General features: G+C 46.4%; 1 protein-coding gene across 1 annotated transcript in view; it reads right to left on the bottom strand.

Moving 5' to 3' along the window:
- Positions 1 to 5,245: 5,245 nt before the first annotated feature.
- Positions 5,246 to 22,076, bottom strand: part of sh2d3ca (SH2 domain containing 3Ca) — an 89,687-nt gene continuing 72,856 nt past the window's right edge. The window contains exons 7-15 of the mRNA XM_038970176.1: positions 21,014 to 21,166; positions 19,434 to 19,732; positions 18,361 to 18,488; positions 17,577 to 18,118; positions 17,017 to 17,132; positions 10,528 to 10,699; positions 10,328 to 10,439; positions 9,869 to 10,087; positions 5,246 to 5,527 (exon numbers count right to left, since the gene is read on the bottom strand). Coding sequence (XP_038826104.1) covers positions 5,352 to 5,527; positions 9,869 to 10,087; positions 10,328 to 10,439; positions 10,528 to 10,699; positions 17,017 to 17,132; positions 17,577 to 18,118; positions 18,361 to 18,488; positions 19,434 to 19,732; positions 21,014 to 21,166 — 1,917 coding nt within the window. The 3' untranslated portion in view covers positions 5,246 to 5,351. The remainder of the gene's footprint in view (positions 5,528 to 9,868; positions 10,088 to 10,327; positions 10,440 to 10,527; positions 10,700 to 17,016; positions 17,133 to 17,576; positions 18,119 to 18,360; positions 18,489 to 19,433; positions 19,733 to 21,013; positions 21,167 to 22,076) is intronic.

The following is a 22,076-nucleotide window of genomic DNA, read 5'->3' as shown; positions in this document are numbered from 1 at the left end:
AGTAGTAGTAGGTGTGTGTGTGTGTGTGTGTGTGTGCGTGCCATGTCAAAGGCGCAACCCCCCTCCCCCTGTCCTCTCTGTCATTGGTGACAGCCCTGTCCCGATATGGGTGGGGGAGATTGAATTGCAAATCTCCTGCCTTCTGTTAGCGTCCAAGGCTGCGGTGGCCCTTTCCAGGCGCCATTCATGTGGTAATGAGAAAGTCCAGGAGTAGAGGCTGGGTGGATGGGTGAGGATGCTGGGGGGGGTTGGTTCAGAAAGCGAGGGAAACGTAGACTGCAGACTGACTGATGTCCAGAGAAAAGGAGATCACAGACTGTCTGATGTCAAGGGGAGTGAACAAGACATCCTCTAGGGCTAAACAAGCACAATCCTTTTAGGGACCTATAATTATATACGGGCAAGATTTAAATTGGGGTTTCGTAGCCGGTGGAACTGTCCCGGCTCTCCTCACAACTCAATGCTTCCAATCGTAAAATTGTGAACACCTCATGTAACACTTGGTTTACAGGGCCAGACCAAACTAATTACATATTTGCAGACTAGTTTTAACAATATTATAGAGTGACACAGTCATTTTCTACTGGAGAGCAATGGTTCAGACCATGTGTGTCGCATGTGGCGTGCCTGTGACAGCAGGGGCGGCTACAAGGAGTCCCCATAGATTCTGATAGCTAAGTATTACCATATTAGTATTAACCCATCAGTGTGATGTCACTTCACATTTGCTAGGCTTGCTTGAGTTCTTCCTCAGCTGTTACCACCATCCCGTCATAACACACTGGCACTGATCCCAGACCAGTACATAACCTAGGCCCGTATTCATAAAGCTAATCTAGGATCAATTTTGCCTTTTAGATTACAATGAATAAGATTACATGGACATTGTAACCTGATCCAAGATCAGCACTCCTCCTCTGATACGCTTTATGAATATGGGTCCTGGTTTACCACAACATTGCAAACGCACGCTCACGTATCTCAAGCCAACTTCACATATCTCATCAATACATTTGATCAGATGCGTTTGATGGTGGTGCATTGAACCCACATAGACACAACACAATTGATGCTGCTATGTGATAAATCAGATGTGATACATTCTGTGATATACTGCCATGGACGTGCAGCTATGTCACACATGGATAGCTGACAATGGAGAACACAATGGATTTGCAGTGAAAAGAGGCAGAGAGGATTAGATTAGTAGTGAATTGGCGAGGTTTGGATGGGTTTGGGGCAAAAAGGAGCCATGGTCTGTTTGTGATCACATAAAGAAATAGAAGAATTAACATGTTACATGGATCATGGATCTTGGAGGCAGGGGATAGCAGAGAGAATGCACTCTGTGTGGCCTATTGTCATTTACACCCCCCATAGTTACTGCTGCGTAGGTTATATAACTAATATGAAAATATATAAACTCCTTTCCTCACTTCCTCAGAAGTAAAACACTTGCTAGCTGGCATTTCCTCGTGGCCTTTTTTAATAGTTTCACCAGAATAAAACTTATGTTTGAGATTATTTCTCTGCCTCCCAAGCCTGTGACTCGCACAGGCTCACACTGACGTATGAGAGACAGCCTGGCCGCATTGTCTTCTTGGCGTGGGGGAGGGGGGAGAGACAGAGAGGGCTGCATGGGGGACATCGGCGGCAGTGCCCCTGTCTCTCCTGTCTCGTCCTAACCAGGGCGGAGGGAATGGATGCGTCATTGTGCCAGACAGTGCAGCTCAGCGCGCCCCTTCTCTGACTGGCACTGGCCCACAGCTGCGTGGTCTGAGTCTGACTCTGAACATCTGTGTGCTACACTTTCCTCCCCCCCCCCCCCATCTCTACCACCACCTCACTCTAACGCACGCACACACACTGCTCTGCCTGTTCTGTTCATCCCCATCTCCACCATCTTGTCCCCGCCCGCCCGCCCTGACCATAGTCACGTGACCCTGACGCACCCCTGTTATCTAATACTCATGCCCTGCCCTCAGCTGCAGTGCACATGCTCCGTAGCTTAAATACAGGCGAGCACACACACTCACACACCACACACACACACACACACACACATAACAGCATAGCCAGACATTTTAAAATGGAAACTCATCACATCCTCTTTGATGTCAAGTAGTTCTAAGTATCGCACTAGTATGCAACACCTTAACTGCACTAATGTCTGTACCCATGAAGCTAGCTGAAACACTGTGTACACAAGTAACAAGACAAGGATCAATTCAGGGATGATGATTTGACTTTCACTCTGCATCAGCGTTAGTGAGGCAGTGCTGCCATCTAGCGGTTAGTACCACGAACACATGGAATGAGTAAATAGAATCAAGTCACACAAGCGTCATTGACTCGAGCTTTATTTTATTTGAAAAACAAGTGAACCATTATGTACAGTACATAAAAAAACATGGGGTCACAAACATGGGAGTTTTTTGTCCTTTTTCTTTATAGGTTCATCATTTCAGAATGACTATTTACAACAGGAAAAAAGTACACATGTAATCTGTACAACATAAGGTGAGACAAACATAATTACATACAGTACATCATCAAATCGTTCCTAAACCAGTAGGCCTTATTAATAAATCGCAAAAACACACACAAAAAAGATTCAAATCAAGATGCCTTCTATTTTTATTTTTTTTGCTGACTGAACTATAGTCCCCTCTACTGGACAAGAAAGGCAATTGGACTTTGGCTCTCCCCTTTATTCTCTGGCTGATTGGGGTCGTGTTCACTAGGGCACACTGTAGCAAAACGTTTTGCAACAGAAAACAAAATTGATAATCCATCCCCGTTTCAGTATGTTTTCCTTTGTTTGGTGCCTAATGAATACGACCTGGGATGCACTTTCTGGCTGGCTGGCACTTATGCTGCATTCAGAACCAAGTAGGAAGGTGGTAATTACCAGTTGAGAAGTCATAAATACCAGTTGGATGCATTCACGTGCTTTGAACTCATTGAGAAATGCTGATTGGCTCAACCATAAACTAAAAGTACAGCTATCATGCTTGTAAACCAATTATAGTGTTCAAAACCCATATTAATATATTGCTTTTTATAAATTGTTTTGTTGTTGCATTGAACTGTCAAATGCTGTTATCAAGGTCATTTTCTTAGTAGGTGACGTCAGAGGTCAGCATGTGGGAGAAGTTGTAGCTTAGAGATGATAGACAAGTTTCCCAGTAGTACATACCAGTTAGGAGGGGTGTTCAAGTGGATTGTTCCCAGTAGTACACAACTCACATCCTCAGGGGCAGCAGTGTCTACTCTGCTTGTTTTCTATGGGACTCTTAATTGATTTAAAGTGATTGCATAGATCTGAGAGTCAGCTCTCTATCTCAGGCCTAAATACATCATGGATTGGAAGTCAATCAGCAGACACTGACACTTCAACAAACAGATCTAAAAGAAATCATTATCTTCATTCATAGTGCTTTTGTGTTTCAACGCAACACTGCTTAGGAGTCGGCGGAGGAAAGGTTGCCAGGTATTATTTGATCAAAAGGTCAAAGGTCACACTGTATTTAGTTCCAAGGAAGTTGACAGATTCCTTTAAGCCCTCATGTTGATGTTGCATTTTACTAAAGCATTTCAGCAACAATACAATTGAAAGAGACCATTTTATGAATTTGAGTGAGTGAAAAATCGCACGATCCTACAGTGAATATGTGAAATCAAAAACGCTTTTGATGGTTTTAAAATCTAATGTCCTTTTCAACACTCTGTCCATCTCATATCAAACACACAAAGCAAAACACATCATACAGTCACTGAGGGGGTCTGAGGTAGCCTGATCCCACATCTATTCATGTTGTTTTGCAATCTCGTATAGTTTCTTTGGCTGACAATGACCAGAGAAGTTGGCAGCACAAACAGGTCTGGGACCAGGCTAGGACTGAGGGGGCCTCCATTCTGCCCTGAGAACATTCTGATCACTTTCAGACTAAAGCGCAGCATTCATTCACACCGGTTAAAACCTGAATCCTATACGGCAACAGCAGAGGCTCAAACATGTTACGTTACCATGTCAACAAAGTCTTCAAACATGTCACCATGTCAACAAAATCTGCCGGTCAGCAATAAAATCACACAGAAAAATGTCATCTAAATCAAGTTGAAGAAAATAGTAGTCAGTGTTTTTACATGGAAAAACAAATGTGCCTGAAGGACATTAATTCACACAAACAGGTCAGAGTGCTTTAAGGATATTTCTAATGGTGTGTTTGTGACAAGTGAGGACAAGGCAAACATGCTCATATGATGTAAATGGGACAGGAGTCATTATGAAACATTAATGGCATGCCAGAAATAAGGAGAGGGGAGGGAGAGGAATGCTTCCCAAAATAGCCCCTATTAAAATAAAGACTACCAAACAGTACTCAAACAAAATCAGAGTCATATGAAAAATTTATGACATGCCAGAAATGAGGAGAGGGGTGCTTCTCAGAAGAGCCTCAATAAGAGAACTGCTTCTGAACAGCAGACAAACAAAACCCACAGAGAGAATTGCTTAGTATGCCTCAAACAGCTGATATGATTTGGCAACATATATTATTGTGTGTTGTGGGGCAGATAAGTGTCTGTCTGCCCCCCTGTCATCAACAGGGGACCTGATGGACTATGTGATGAATGAATGGCAGCCACACAGAGAGTCTATACAAGAAGAACAGATTCTAGAACACACAACCTCTCAGTCTAAAGCGGAGGTCCGATGAGACAGGTCAGAGGTCATAGAGATAGATGCCGATGTATCTCTGTGGTACTGGTGTCCTGAAGTACACACACACGTTGTGTTAAATAGGACTGTCTCTTCAAGTCAGACAGAACACACACATTGTGTTTACTATTACTCTCTGACAGAACAGTGTGCGACAATGAGCCAGTAAGTACAGATGTAATAGTACAGGTAATAATGAAGGTATTGAAGACAGATCAGAGCTTCATGTGATCTACCAGAGAACAACTAGATCCAACCTCTCACGCACTGTTTGACCCTCAGCGCACACCATACCTGTAGTTCTTTGTAGCTTGCTGATGGGTAGAAGAATACCCAATTTCCCCACTCCTCCTCGACCCACTCTGTCTTTCAGCATTTAGGGAGGGAAATATTACAGCCTATTGAAGAGCTCTGAAAAAGCCCTTTGTGCCTTTTTTTGGGATATACAGTGAGATGCTCCTTCTCGCCTCTTGTCTTCTCTAAGTACACTCTTTTGTCTCTGTTTAGTCGGCCTCCTCCCCTCTTATTCACTTTGGACATCCACATCAAGGTGCCTTGCAGTATGGGGAGGCAGGTCGTACCACTGTGAGCGCAGTGCTTTGTATAGGGGTGTTCAGTGAGATGGGTGCTATAGTTCGCTGTGGCGTACAGGAGGCTCCAGCTTGTGAGACAGAGCGGTCAGGACTTTGTTGAACTTCTCATAGCGTTCCGATTGGCTGCCCTCCGAACCCCTGCTTCCCCATAGCAACCTCATCTGGAACTCTGTCCGGAAGATCTCCAGAACTTCCTGACTCTCCTGGAAGCCTGGTGGAGTGTGTAGATAGATAGATAGATAGATAGATAGATAGATAGAGAGATAGATAGAGATAGAGATAGAGATAGAGATAGAGATAGAGAGATAGAGATAGAGATAGAGAGAGAGAGAGAGAGAGAGAGAGAGAGAGAGAGAGAGAGAGAGAGAGCAGAACATAAAAGAGAAGAAATCAATATTAAAGACATTGTGGAAAACAGGCTAGTTAAGGTAGTTATTGACATCCTGCTCAAAACACCAGTCCTCGCCAGGGACTGGAATCAATAAGAACACAATAAGGTAAACATACTGTAACCATCACACTACCACAGATGTACACAACGCAACACCTCAATCATCATTTCAGATCAATGACAATTGAGGCATAACATATCGAACACACCCACACCGTCAGATGTTACGATGCGTCAGCATCAGGGAGCAACATAACAATTTAAGATGTAACACAACACTACAGTTATTACTCGGTCAAATAAATCAATGCACACCAGACACTACTCAGACAAGGTCTTAGTGGTTAGTCCATAACAATGTCAATCAAGCTGACACCGCACACTACTCCATAATACTATTATATGCTCTATGGACGGATTCCTGGACCTGGATTAAGCCTAATCCTATCACTAGACTAAAAAGCACTTCCGACGGAGATTGAGTCTGTGATTCTTTGAATGACGAATGAGCAGTGGCGATTTTAGCATGTAAATCTTGGTTGGGCAAACTCAACAACAGCACAAATTGGATGCATGCCAGCAAAGCCACTACACAACACGACACTGAACAATACATGAATTGCACGATAATGGTGACAAACGGGGCCCACTGTTAGGGCCAGGGCCTACATAAAGCTGTCCCAACAGCAGAGCTTTCTTATCAGCAGCATGGAGTGAATCCTTATCCCCGCTACACCTGGCCATTGTCTGGCAGCGAAACCGTTCATTCAGCCTAATTTTTAAAACATAGCTGATATAGCTGCCTTGCTTAAACAAATGTGGTTTCTACTGACTATTCATATGTACAAACTATGGCATAAGGGGACGATGAGCGGATAAGAGGCAGTCCGTAATTTCGATTAAGACATTAACGAGCGAGCTAAGACAGACCTAGTCAATATAACTATTTGTTCAGCACTTTTGAAATGTACAGCGACAGGATTCAGAGCATGGGCCATTCTTACAGTATTCTCCCTGTACACCAAGTCAGAACCGTAGGATAAATAAAGGGGGCATATGAGCAGACAATGAAAGCTCTTACATTATTCAATGATTACATTTCTCTAAAACATGCTATAGGCTACATGTGCACCCCAAGTCAGAACAGTAGGCTAATTTATGAAGGGGGAAAGGGACCAAATTATTAAGGTGAGGCACATGGGCTACTAACAACTTACTACAAACATACTTTGTATTATTTTCTTAGCTACAGTATACATACTGTATCTCCCTGGCATATTACATAATTTATGCAGCAGCATAAAATACATTATTGGACTCACATTTGTGCTATGCTCACTTGAACAGGAAAGTGGCGCAGCGGTCCTTCTTGTGGGGAAATTTGGTAATGAAACTTTGTCATCAAAGTCTGGCATTCTCTGGATTTATGGTGCTTGCAACAACTGGGAACTCGGAAAAACATGGTTGAATCATAACTTCTGTGATCTTCAGGTCGGAGCTCTAGAAAGAGGCCAGAGTTCCCGACTTGGAATTCCGAGTTGGATGACCCTTCAAAACGTATTTTCCCAGTCGGAGCTAATTTTTCCCCCTGAGTTCCCAGTTGTCTTGAACTCACTGAAGTCTGAGATTTCCCAGTTCCGAGGTTCCAGTTGTTTTGAATGCAGCAGAGGTCATGCTGGATTGACAGCATGGCCAATGTATTCAACCTTTTCTGGTCCATGGCGTTGCGTGTGAATGCTTATCCTTCTAAGCTTGAAGAGACCCTTAAAACCTAGACCACAAACCCTCTCCACCGAATAGCAGGCAGGGGAAGCAAAATAGGGATTGCTTTGCAACGCTTGCAGTTAGCCACTGATTCCTTCCAAACCACTCATTGTTGAATTTGTGATTTCCAACTTGTTGTGTAATGTTAATGTCCAATGGCCGATGAGCACCGATACGTTTTATCTATCATTTCTCTTCATATGACAAGGATTGAAAAGGATTTGCCAGTAGATTGTCAACGTGATTCATGATGATGACTGCTTGTCTAGCTTGCCAGCTAAGATTGTGAAAGTATGATGTTGACATGATCAGTCCAATCAAAGTTATGGTAGATAAACAGCAAAAAAAGAAACGTCCTCGCACTGTCAACTGCGTTTATTTTCAGCAAACTTTTGTATGAACATAACAAGATTCAACAACTGAGACATAAACTGAACAAGTTCCACAGACATGTGACTTACAGAAATGTAATAATGTGTCCCTGAACAAAGGAGGGGGGGAGGGGGGGGTCAAAATCAAAAGTAACAGTCATTATCTGGTGTGGCGACCAGCTGCATTAAGTACTGCATCTCCTCCTCATGGACTGCACCAGGTTTACCAGTTCTTGCTGTGGGATGTTACCTCACTCTTCCACCAAGGCACCTGCAAGTTCCCGGACATTTCTGGGGGGAATGGCCCTAGCCCTCACCCTCCGATCCAACAGGTCCCAGACGTGCTCAATGGGATTGAGATCCGGGCTCTTCGCTGGCCATGGCAGAACACTGACATTCCTGTCTTGCAGGAAATCACACACAGAACGAGCAGTATGGCTGGTGGCATTGTCATGCTGGAGGCTCATGTCAGGATGAGTCTGCAGGAAGGGTACCACATGAGGGAGGAGGATGTCTTCCCTGTAATGCACAGCATTGAGATTGCCTGCAATGACAACAAGCTCAGTCCGATGATGCTGTGACACACTGCCCCAGACCATGTCGGACCCTCCACCTCCAAATTGATCCCTCTCCAGAGTACAGGCCTTGGTATAACGCTCATTCCTTCGACGATAAACGTAAATCCGACCATCATCCCTGGTGAGACAAAACCGCGACTCATCAGTGAAGAGCACTTTTTGCCAGTCCTGTCAGGTCCAGCGACGGTGGGTTTGTGCCCATAGGTGACGTTGTTGCCGGTGATGTCTGGTGAGGACCTGCCTTACAACAGGCCTACAAGCCCTCAGTCCAGCCTCTCAGCCTATTGCGGACAGTCTGAGCACTGATGGAGGGATTGTGCGTTCCTGGTGTAACTCGGGCAGTTGTTGTTGCCATCCTGTACCTGTCCCGCAGGTGTGATGTTCGGATGTACTGATCCTGTGCAGGTGTTGTTACACGTGGTCTGCCACTGCGAGGACGACCAGCTGTCCGTCCTGTCTCCCTGTAGCACTGTCTTAGGCGTCTCACAGTATGGACATTGCAATTTATTGCCCTGGCCACATCTGCAGTCTTCATGCCTCCTTGCAGCATGCCTAAGGCACGTTCACACAGATGAGCAGGGAGCCTGGGCATCTTTCTTTTGGTGTTTTTCAGAGTCTGTAGAAAGGCCTCTTTAGTGTCCTACGTTTTCATACCTGTGACCTTAATTGCCTACCGTCTGTAAGTTGTTAGTGTCTTAACGACTGTTCCACATGTGCACGTGTTCATTAATTGTTTATGGTTCATTAAACAAGCATGGGAAACCGTTTTTAAACCCATTACAATGAAGATTTGTGAAGTTATTTGGATTTTTACGAATTATCTTTGAAAGACAGGGTCCTGAAAAAGGGACGTTTATTTTTTTTGCTGAGTTTATAACGTGATTTGACGTCATTTTATCTGTGGCCAATGACCTTGAGCTTACTTGGATGGGCACATCTAATGTAAATCAATGGCAGCACCCAAAGTGGCTTGAACTTTCAAGCTGTCAGATTTTGCAGCGACGTAGTGTCCCCATGAGTGACAGAACACTGAGCCAATCACAGCGCAACCAGTTTCTGTTAGCTAAAACATTTTTTTTTTTTTTACATTGTTTGCAAACTGGTATGTGACACGTATTAATGCCAAAATAACATGCAAACCAGGCTGACGAGTGGTGGTCTATGGCACTGCATCTCACTGCTAGAGGTGTCACTACAGACCCTGGTTCAATCCCGGGCTGTATCACAACCGGCCATGATCGAGAGTCCCATAGGGCAGTGCACAGTTCTCCCAGCGTTGTCCGGGTTAGGGGAGGGTTTGGCCGGGGTAGGCCGTCATTGTAAAATAAGAAGTTGATCTTAACTGTCTTAGCTTAGTTAAATAAATAAAAATATATTAAAAAAACAATAAAAACACACACACCAGTGACACACACACACACACACACACACACAGACCGAACCCTTACCTTGTAGTTTGGCCTCAGCGTTGGTGCGGTACAGCACCCCGTGGTGAGCGATGGTCCGGGCCGCCTCCAGGTGTGACATCACCACATCAACGCCCGCCTCCACGTTCTCCCAGGGTTCTATCCCCGCCCCTGGCCCCTCCCCCACGGCCACACCCTTCTCCAACAGAGACAGCAGAGGAACCACGTGAGGGAAGGACGTGTTGGACAGCACACTGCTCTCTTAAATACACACCGAGGACACACAGATACAGAGAGTTAGAAACACTGGTCACTGAAATACTATATAACATATAGTAGACAGGTAGAGAGACACTCAGACTCATCTATCTTGAGACTTTTCAATAGTGATTCATCTTTTCATTCCTTCACCGTGAGATATACATCATGCTTTGTGCGCTGTGCTCTCCTGTGACAGAGTGCCTTGTAAAAGAAGTGCTATCTGAGCCACCAGCTCCATACCTTTGCCATCGTTCATGTTCTTCATGAAGGGCTTGAGCTTCTTCTCATAGAGGATGGCTCCCTCTGTGTGTCTCTGACGCAACGTCATCCACGTCTGCTCCAAGCGAGAAATCTGACAGAGAGGTAGAACAGCATGAGTACTGCCAATTCAAATATAATTATAATGTGTGTGTGTGTGTGCATACTGTATGTACATGTACCTGTGGCAGCTCCAGTGCTCTCATCACAGCAGCAAAGCCAAACATGTTCCCAAGGTTGCTCTTGAGTTCAGCAGCCAGCTGGATGGTCTTATGGAGCAGAGCAGCCCTCTCCTCTGTACTGCCTGTACACCCCAGCAGGTCCACAGCCATCATTATAGACATGGTGTAGAACCTGGGGAGGGCGGGGTGGTAGATGAAGGAAGGGAGAGATGAGTAGACAGAGTAGATGAGGACACAGTCATGGTTAAGGAGCACAATTGACTTATCATGACGAGAGTTCACTCGTCCCAAGGCTAATTGCGACAAAGAAAGAGTCGTCTGGGGGACGAGAATATGACGGGAGGGACATTTCAATTTCCCAGCGTATACTCTCTGGCTGTTTTATGTCCAGCATTGAGCTGAACCCTAACCTCTCCATCAGGTCCAGTCTCAGCTAACCCAAACACTAGCTTCATGTCCACATCGCAGTTCAACCCTTCATGTCTATATCCTAGCCTCAACCACAACCCTAAACCTAGCTTCATGTCCACATCCAAGCTCAACCCTAGCCTCAACCACAATCCTAACCCTAGCTTCATGTCCACATCCAAGCTCAACCCTAGCCTCAACCACAATCCTAACCCTAGCTTCATGTCCACATCCAAGCTCAACCCTAGCCTCAACCACAATCCTAACCCTAGCTTCATGTCCACATCCACGCTCAACCCTAGCCTCAACCACAACCCTAACCCTAGCTTCCTGTCCACATCCCGGTTCAACCCTAGCCTCAACCACAACCCTAACCTCAAACCTAACTTCATGTCCACATCCCAGTTCAACCCTAGCCTAAACAATAACCACAACCCTATATTCATGTCAACATCCCAGTTCAATCCTAGCCTCAACCACGACCCTAACTTCATGTCTACATCCCAGTTCAACTCTAGCCTCAACCACAACCCTAACCTCATGTCCACATCCCAGTTCAACTCTAGCCTCAACCACAACCCGAGCTTCATGTCTACATCCCAGTTCAACTCTAGCCTCAACCACGACCCTAACTTCATGTCTACATCCCAGTTCAACCCTAGCCTCAACCACAACCTTAACCTCATGTCTACATCCCAGTTCAACTCTAGCCTCAACCACAACCCTAACCTCATGTCTACATCCCAGTTCAACCCTAGCCTCAACCACAACCCTAACCTCATGTCCACATCCAAGTTCAACCCTAGCCTCAACCACAACCCTAACCTCATGTCCACATCCCAGTTCAACTCTAGCCTCAACCACAACCCTAACCTCATGTCTACATCCCAGTTCAACCCTAGCCTCAACCACAACCCGAGCTTCATGTCTACATCCCAGTTCAACCCTAGCCTCAACCACAACCCTAACCTCATGTCTACATCCCAGTTCAACCCTAGCCTCAACCACAACCCTAACCTCATGTCCACATCCCAGTTCAACTCTAGCCTCAACCACAACCCTAACCTCATGTCTACATCCCAGTTCAACCCTAGCCTCAACTACAACCCTAACCTCATGTCTACATCCCAGTTCAACCCTAGCCTCAACCACAACCCTAACCTCATGTCTACATCCCAGTTCAACCCTAGCCTCAACCACAACCCTAACCTCATGTCTACATCCCAGTTCAACCCTAGCCCCAACCACAACCCGAGCTTCATGTCTACATCCCAGTTCAACCCTAGCCTCAACCACGACCCTAACCTCATGTCCACATCCCAGTTCAACTCTAGCCTCAACCACAACCCTAACCTCATGTCTACATCCCAGTTCAACCCTAGCCTCAACCACAACCCGAGCTTCATGTCTACATCCCAGTTCAACTCTAGCCTCAACCACAACCCTAACCTCATGTCCACATCCCAGTTCAACTCTAGCCTCAACCACAACCCTAACCTCATGTCTACATCCCAGTTCAACCCTAGCCTCAACCACAACCCTAACCTCATGTCTACATCCCAGTTCAACCCTAGCCTCAACCACAACCCGAGCTTCATGTCTACATCCCAGTTCAACTCTAGCCTCAACCACAACCCGAGCTTCATGTCTACATCCCAGTTCAACTCTAGCCTCAACCACAACCCGAGCTTCATGTCTACATCCCAGTTCAACTCTAGCCTCAACCACAACCCGAGCTTCATGTCTACATTCCAGTTCAACCCTAGCCTCAACCACAACCCTAACCTCATGTCTACATCCCAGTTCAACCCTAGCCTCAACCACAACCCTAACCTCATGTCTACATCCCAGTTCAACCCTAGCCCCAACCACAACCCGAGCTTCATGTCTACATCCCAGTTCAACCCTAGCCTCAACCACGACCCTAACCTCATGTCCACATCCCAGTTCAACTCTAGCCTCAACCACAACCCGAGCTTCATGTCTACATCCCAGTTCAACTCTAGCCTCAACCACAACCCTAACCTCATGTCTACATCCCAGTTCAACTCTAGCCTCAACCACAACCCGAGCTTCATGTCTACATCCCAGTTCAACCCTAGCCTCAACCACGACCCTAACCTCATGTCTACATCCCAATTCAACTCTAGCCTCAACCACAACCTGAGCTTCATGTCTACATCCCAGTTCAACCCTAGCCTCAACCACAACCCTAACCTCATGTCCACATCCCAGTTCAACCCTAGCCTCAACCACAACCCTAACTTCATGTCTACATCCCAGTTCAACTCTAGCCTCAACCACAACCCTAACCTCATGTCTACATCCAAGTTCAACCCTAGCCTCAACCACAATCCTAACCTCATGTCCACATCCCAGTTCAACTCTAGCCTCAACCACAACCCTAACCTCATGTCCACATCCCAGTTCAACTCTAGCCTCAACCACAACCCTAACCTCATGTCCACATCCCAGTTCAACTCTAGCCTCAACCACAACCCTAACCTCATGTCCACATCCCAGTTCAACCCTAGCCTCAACCACAACCCTAACCTCATGTCCACATCCCAGTTCAACTCTAGCCTCAACCACAACCCTAACCTCATGTCCACATCCCAGTTCAACTCTAGCCTCAACCACAACCCGAGCTTCATGTCTACATCCCAGTTCAACTCTAGCCTCAACCACAACCCTAACCTCATGTCCACATCCCAGTTCAACCCTAGCCTCAACCACAACCCGAGCTTCATGTCTACATCCCAATTCAACTCTAGCCTCAACCACAACCCGAGCTTCATGTCTACATCCCAGTTCAACTCTAGCCTCAACCACAACCCGAGCTTCATGTCTACATCCCAGTTCAACTCTAGCCTCAACCACAACACGAGCTTCATGTCTACATCCCAGTTCAACCCTAGCCTCAACCACAACCCTAACCTCATGTCTACATCCCAGTTCAACCCTAGCCTCAACCACAACCCGAGCTTCATGTCTACATCCCAGTTCAACCCTAGCCTCAACCACAACCCTAACCTCATGTCTACATCCCAGTTCAACTCTAGCCTCAACCACAACCCGAGCTTCATGTCTACATCCCAGTTCAACTCTAGCCTCAACCACAACCCGAGCTTCATGTCTACATCCCAGTTCAACTATAGCCTCAACCACAACCCGAGCTTCATGTCTACATCCCAGTTCAACTCTAGCCTCAACCACAACCCGGGCTTCATGTCTACATTCCAGTTCAACCCTAGCCTCAACCACAACCCTAACCTCATGTCTACATCCCAGTTCAACCCTAGCCTCAACCACAACCCTAACCTCATGTCTACATCCCAGTTCAACCCTAGCCCCAACCACAACCCGAGCTTCATGTCTACATCCCAGTTCAACCCTAGCCTCAACCACGACCCTAACCTCATGTCCACATCCCAGTTCAACTCTAGCCTCAACCACAACCCGAGCTTCATGTCTACATCCCAGTTCAACTCTAGCCTCAACCACAACCAGAGCTTCATGTCTACATCCCAGTTCAACTCTAGCCTCAACCACAACCCTAACCTCATGTCTACATCCCAGTTCAACCCTAGCCTCAACCACAACCCGAGCTTCATGTCTACATCCCAGTTCAACTCTAGCCTCAACCACAACCCTAACCTCATGTCCACATCCCAGTTCAACTCTAGCCTCAACCACAACCCTAACCTCATGTCTACATCCCAGTTCAACCCTAGCCTCAACCACAACCCTAACCTCATGTCTACATCCCAGTTCAACCCTAGCCTCAACCACAACCCGAGCTTCATGTCTACATCCCAGTTCAACTCTAGCCTCAACCACAACCCGAGCTTCATGTCTACATCCCAGTTCAACTCTAGCCTCAACCACAACCCGAGCTTCATGTCTACATCCCAGTTCAACTCTAGCCTCAACCACAACCCGAGCTTCATGTCTACATTCCAGTTCAACCCTAGCCTCAACCACAACCCTAACCTCATGTCTACATCCCAGTTCAACCCTAGCCCCAACCACAACCCGAGCTTCATGTCTACATCCCAGTTCAACCCTAGCCTCAACCACGACCCTAACCTCATGTCCACATCCCAGTTCAACTCTAGCCTCAACCACAACCCGAGCTTCATGTCTACATCCCAGTTCAACTCTAGCCTCAACCACAACCCTAACCTCATGTCTACATCCCAGTTCAACTCTAGCCTCAACCACAACCCGAGCTTCATGTCTACATCCCAGTTCAACCCTAGCCTCAACCACGACCCTAACCTCATGTCTACATCCCAATTCAACTCTAGCCTCAACCACAACCCGAGCTTCATGTCTACATCCCAGTTCAACCCTAGCCTCAACCACAACCCTAACCTCATGTCCACATCCCAGTTCAACCCTAGCCTCAACCACAACCCTAACTTCATGTCTACATCCCAGTTCAACTCTAGCCTCAACCACAACCCTAACCTCATGTCTACATCCCAGTTCAACCCTAGCCTCAACCACAACCCTAACCTCATGTCCACATCCCAGTTCAACTCGAGCCTCAACCACAACCCGAGCTTCATGTCTACATCCCAGTTCAACTCTAGCCTCAACCACAACCCTAACCTCATGTCTACATCCCAGTTCAACTCTAGCCTCAACCACAATCCTAACCTCATGTCCACATCCCAGTTCAACCCTAGCCTCAACCACAACCCGAGCTTCATGTCCACATCCCAGTTCAACCCTAGCCTCAACCACAATCCTAACCTCATGTCTACATCCCAGTTCAACTCTAGCCTCAACCACAATCCTAACCTCATGTCTACATCCCAGTTCAACTCTAGCCTCAACCACAACCCTAACCTCATGTCCACATCCCAGTTCAACTCTAGCCTCAACCACAACCCGAGCTTCATGTCCACATCCCAGTTCAACTCTAGCCTCAACCACAACCCTAACCTCATGTCCACATCCCAGTTCAACCCTAGCCTCAACCACAACCCTAACCTCATGTCCACATCCCAGTTCAACTCTAGCCTCAACCACAACCCTAACCTCATGTCCACATCCCAGTTCAACTCTAGCCTCAACCACAACCCGAGCTTCATGTCTACATCCCAGTTCAACTCTAGCCTCAACCACAACACGAGCTTCATGTCTACATCCCAGTTCAATCCTAGCCTCAACCACAACCCTAACCTCATGTCTACATCCCAGTTCAACCCTAGCCTCAACCACAACCCGAGCTTCATGTCTACATCCCAGTTCAACCCTAGCCTCAACCACAACCCTAACCTCATGTCTACATCCCAGTTCAACTCTAGCCTCAACCACAACCCGAGCTTCATGTCTACATCCCAGTTCAACCCTAGCCTCAACCACAACCCTAACCTCATGTCCACATCCCAGTTCAACCCTAGCCTCAACCACAACCCGAGCTTCATGTCTACATCCCAGTTCAACCCTAGCCTCAACCACAACCCTAACCTCATGTCTACATCCCAGTTCAACCCTAGCCTCAACCACAACCCTAACCTCATGTCCACATCCCAGTTCAACCCTAGCCTCAACCACAACCCTAACCTCATGTCCACATCCCAGTTCAACCCTAGCCTCAACCACAACCCGAGCTTCATGTCTACATCCCAGTTCAACTTTAGCCTCAACCACAACCCTTACCTCATGTCCACATCCCAGTTCAACCCTAGCCTCAACCACAACCCTAACCTCATGTCCACATCCCAGTTCAATCCTAGCCTCAACCACAACCCTAACCTCATGTCTACATCCCAGTTCAACCCTAGCCTCAACCACAACCCGAGCTTCATGTCTACATCCCAGTTCAACTCTAGCCTCAACCACAACCCGAGCTTCATGTCTACATCCCAGTTCAACCCTAGCCTCAACCACAACCCGAGCTTCATGTCTACATCCCAGTTCAACCCTAGCCTCAACCACAACCCTTACCTCATGTCCACATCCCAGTTCAACCCTAGCCTCAACCACAACCCTAACCTCATGTCCACATCCCAGTTCAACCCTAGCCTCAACCACAACCCTACATACTATATTACTATTAACCCTTACCTCTCCAGTAGGTCCAGTCTCAGCTGATGTCCGTGAGGTAGAGTCAAAAGCTCCAGTCCTGAACCTACTCCCATCATCCTCTGCATCTCCTTGGTAACGCCCAGTATCCTAGCAACCTGCAGACAGACAGAAGGAGGAAGCACAACATAGAGGGAAGGAGGAGTGAGTGAAGGAAGCAGAGAGGGCGGGAAGGAGAGGAGAGGGCGAGAGAGAGGAGATAGAAATGACAATAAACCCTTCCTATCTTAATGTATTCATGGTCACTGCAACGTGTGGTTAATTGGCTCTTAATTCAAATGTTATCAAATAATGAGTTAAGTAAATAGTGCTGAGAATAGCATAGTCATCCCTGTATTAACCTCAGGTTGCTCTCTGCCGCTCTACCATTAACAGGAGTTAATTGAGCAACACTCTGTGGCGGAGTAGTGTGGCTGACCGTAGGGGATTAGTGACATCACTGAGTTACGTTCAGGGGTCCAAGGTACACAGTGCCAGAATGCTGCTCTTATAACCCTATTCAAAGTCCTATGGGTCCATACTGTATGCACATGTGTCCATACCGTGCAGTCAGCCATTGTGATGTGTTTAGCAGCCGTCCTAGCGTCCACCTCAGCCAACAACTCCTTGACTCTCTTCAGTACGCTCATCTCTAAGGGCTTGTTCTCCTGGGGGATCAGGGGTGACAGGTACTTCCCTGGTCTGAAGGAGGAGGCAGTCTCCACCAGGGGGACGCTGAACGCCTCTCCCCCAGCCCCTGCTCCGTTCTCCCTCCCCGGGGCAGGCCCTCGGCCCTCCTCCACACGCAGCCGCTCCACGTAGCTCTTAGCTGGAGGTGTCGGGGGCATGCCAGCGGCACACGGAGCCACGGGGCATGGGGCCGGGGAGGGTCTGAGGTCGCAGTAGCTTCCCTCTGTTTCAGTGCCCACTGCTGGGGCTGGGCAGGAGCAGTGGGCCGGGGTGGAGTGGGAGCTGGCAGCTAGCATGTCGGGTAGGTTGTTGTTGGAGCCAGGGCTGAGCTGGGGCTCGCTGGAGCGTCTCAGGACTGGTGAGGGGGGCACCACTGCCAGAACTCTACCCCCTGACTGGGTTCTGTGTCTGTGGACTGGGGAGATAAGCAGGGGGTTACACACATGTATTGTATATTCAATACGAGGGTTCAATTCGTCCTGTTTTTGTTTAGCTGTGCTTGATTGAGCTCGCCTGGGGCAATGGAACTAATGGAATTGTCTCAAAAGTGCAAACCCTACCCCTACCCATCTTACACTGTAGACAGGCATGTTCAATCAAATGCACCACACCACCACGTTATAAAATAATCTGCATCTCCATGACAGAAACACTCACTGTGGCTGTATGCTGGGGAGAGAGGTGTTTCTCCTACAGGAGACAGGGGACAGCGATACTCCTGGATCTGATCCATACTCATGGCACAGTTCCTCATCACATCCTTGTGGTTGTGAATAGTAGAAGGGCTGCAAACACAAACCAACACAGTCATTTCCAATTGTTTTTTAATATGGCTGGGTTCCCATGAACCGTGTGAGAGTTGTCATGGGATTATCTTTGATTTGATTAATGCCCCAAAATGTCTATTTTTTAACTTAAGTGCCAGATATACATTTTTCCCTATTGGTCTACTAAGAAGAGGTGAAACACAGGTCAACCTTAGCCTGGTCCCAGATCTGTTTGCGCTGCACGGCCAATGCACATGGTCAATGTCATGTCATGTTTGGCATGACAATGACCATACGAGTTGACAAGACAGCACAAACAGATCTGTGACCAGGCTAAGCTTGACCTCTCAGCTTGACCTCGGGTTGCTGTGCCGAGGAGGAGGAAACAGACAGTCGTGCATTATAAGGATGTGCAGACACTTCAGTGTCAGAGTGACCGGTGTAGCAACTAGTTTAAAATCGAGCCATATTGTACAGAGTCTAAAGTATGGCTCGGATCTAGCATGCTCTTCAGTGAATCAGAGGCAGGGGGTGAGAGTGAGAAGGGGTCAGTACTCTGTCATAACACCGCTGTTCTGACCCAAATGGGCTTACACACACCACCTGCACCCCATGACAGCAGCTTTCACTTCTGGCTTTGGTACCACTGGTACGGGTGTAGCTACTGGGACTGGTACTGGGAGAACTGGTGGTTCCCCTGGACTGATGGACTCCACATCACTGACCGCACAATGGGAATGAATGGGCAATGAAACATCTGTTTTACAACGCTGAGACGCGCGCACACACACACACACACACACACACACACACACACACACACACACACACACACACACACACACACACACACACACACACACACACACACACACACACACACACACACACACACACACACAGAACAAGACTGTCGTAGAAGAAGAGAATATAATAATGATACTATGTCAGTCCGTCTCTCACCTGTGAGGTATCAGCTTCTCTGTGGTCAGTCCGTCGTTCATGGTTACGCTCCGCCTCTTGATGTACGCTCCTCTCTGACTGGACGGTGAGTGGGCCAGGCTGTGCCTGCTATTGGCTAAGGCAAATGTGGCCTCCAGGTAGCGCAGGGGTAGGGTGCGTATGATTGGACAGTAGATCTGGGCTCCACTGGGCTGGGAGACAGGCCGCCGCCCGGCCACGTAGAACCTCACCAGTTCAGGTATGGAGTCGAAGCTGTCCTTCTCGAACAGGTACTGGACCTTAAGATAAAATAAGAAACACTTAGTTGTCAAATCATTGCAACACAGTCACAAGGACAAAAAGACGACGATCAACAATACAAGTAGTCAAATCAGATAGCAGCATAAAACGTCAACAGTCAACAGTTCATATACAATAATCAATAGATCATAAAAATATGTAAATAGTTTATCCGTAGTCACCTTACGCACTAGACTTGTCATTAAATCTTTAAGGCCCGGTGCAGTCAAAAACGGGATTTTCCTGTGTTTTATACACTACCGGTCAAGAGTTTTAGAACACCTACTCATTCAAGGGTTTTTCTTTATTTTTTACTATTTTCTACATTGTAAAATAATAGTGAAGACATCAAAACTATGAAATAACAGATATGGAATCATGTAGTAACCAAAAAAGTGTTAAACAAATCAAAATATATTTAATATTTCAGAATCTTCAAATAGCCACCCTTTGCCTGATGACTTGTCAACAAAAAAAAAAGTAGTTGAGAAGTGCCTGACTGTTTATGAGCAGAAGAAGCCGCACCAGATTGCCTCAGTCTTGGATCCACGCTTTAAAACTGGCATGGTGCAATGCCACATCAGACATCAATGATCTGGACACAAGGTTCACCAGCACAGCATAGGATGTCCCACACAGTGAGCCATCACCACCAACAAAGTCGCTTGGACACACCGTTTGGTTGAATGGAACAACCAAAGAATAGAGAAATTGATGATTACCTCATCACCCCATATCTTCCATCAAGCTGATCCTCTGAAAATCTGGAAGACACAGTCACACACGCCCAACACTGAGCAGAGTTGCTGCTGTGTACCTACATGTCCGAGCTGTGGAGCGGCTTTTCAGCATTGGGGGGTGTATCTTCAGAACAGATCACTACTCAATGTCTGATGAGCTTTTTGAAACTCTGATGTTTAAAAAATATATATATAACATGGCATCTTGCCCTCTTTCATGAGACACCAATGTAAAGTATGGGCTGCATATTGTGATTTAAACAGTGAAACAAGACCTATATAATGTTAAATTGTTTGTTATTTCAAATAAAATTACGATGGAATTATTTTCAAATATTTATTAGAAATTACTGTCTTTCAAATACTTCCAATGATATGTATTTGAAGGAATTGTAAATACATGACAATACTTTTCAAATAGTATTTTCAAATGCATTTACATGTTCAACTACTTGTTTTTTCAAATACATTTGATTTAAAACTTGTTTTGAAATATATTGAAAAGTAATTCAAATATCTGAAATAGTATTCGAACCCAGGTCTGCAAGTTACAATACATACCTTCGACTCAGTGCTGGACTTGACCAGGACCTTGGTGATCTTAAAATGCAGAACCTCGTGGTTCCAGCGGGTCGTTAGGACGTAGTCGCCCATGTTAATCAGCGAATCACGGATCAGGAAATCACCGTTCTGCAGGACTACAGTCTCTGATAGCTGGAGGTTGACAGAAAGGAATTAGGAGGGTTATTTCATAACATTGTTAAAGTTATTATAACATTGTTAGATTGTTATGAGGTCCATAACATTGTTATAGTGACATTTTTAGAAGACGGTTTGATCTACAGTTGAAATCGGAAGTTTACATACACCTTAGCCAAATACATTTAAACTCAGTTTATCACAATTAATGACATTTAATACAAGTAAAGATTCCCTGTCTTAGGTCAGTTAGGATCACCACTTTATTTTAAGAATGTGAAATGTCAGAACAATAGTAGAGAGAATGATTTATTTCAGCTTTTATTTCTTTCATCACATTCCCAGTGGGTCAGAAGTTTACATACACTCAATTAGCATTTGGTAGCATTGCCTTTAAATTGTTTAACGTTTCGGGTAGCCTTCCACAAGTGTCCCACAATAAGTTGGGTGAATTTTGGCCCATTCCTCCTGACAGAGCTGAGTCAGGTTTGTAGGCCTCCTTGCTCGCACTTGCTTTTTCAGTTCTGCCCACACATTTTCTATAGGATTGAGGTCAGGGCTTTGTGATGGCCCCTCCAATACCTTGACTTTGTTGTCCTTAAGCCATTTTGCCACAACTTTGGATGTATGCTTGGGGTCATTGTCCATTTGGAAGACCCATTTGCGACCAAGCTTTAACTTCCTGACTGATGTTGCTTCAGATGTTGCCTCAATATATCTACATCATTTTCCATCCACATGATGCCATCTATTTTGTGAAGTGCATGTCACGTCTGCTCCCGCTCTTCCCTTCCCCTGGCGCTTGAGGGCGCCAGATTACCCTGCATCACGCACTCCTGCCATCCATCACCCACACATGCCTTCCCTCGTCACTCGCATCAGCGTAATTGGACTCACCTGGACTCACTTATCACATGTTCATTTC

The sequence above is a fragment of the Salvelinus namaycush genome, chromosome 31 (genome assembly GCF_016432855.1).
Source record: "Salvelinus namaycush isolate Seneca chromosome 31, SaNama_1.0, whole genome shotgun sequence".
NCBI lineage: Eukaryota > Metazoa > Chordata > Actinopteri > Salmoniformes > Salmonidae > Salvelinus > Salvelinus namaycush.
This window is presented reverse-complemented; position numbering and strand designations above follow the sequence as displayed.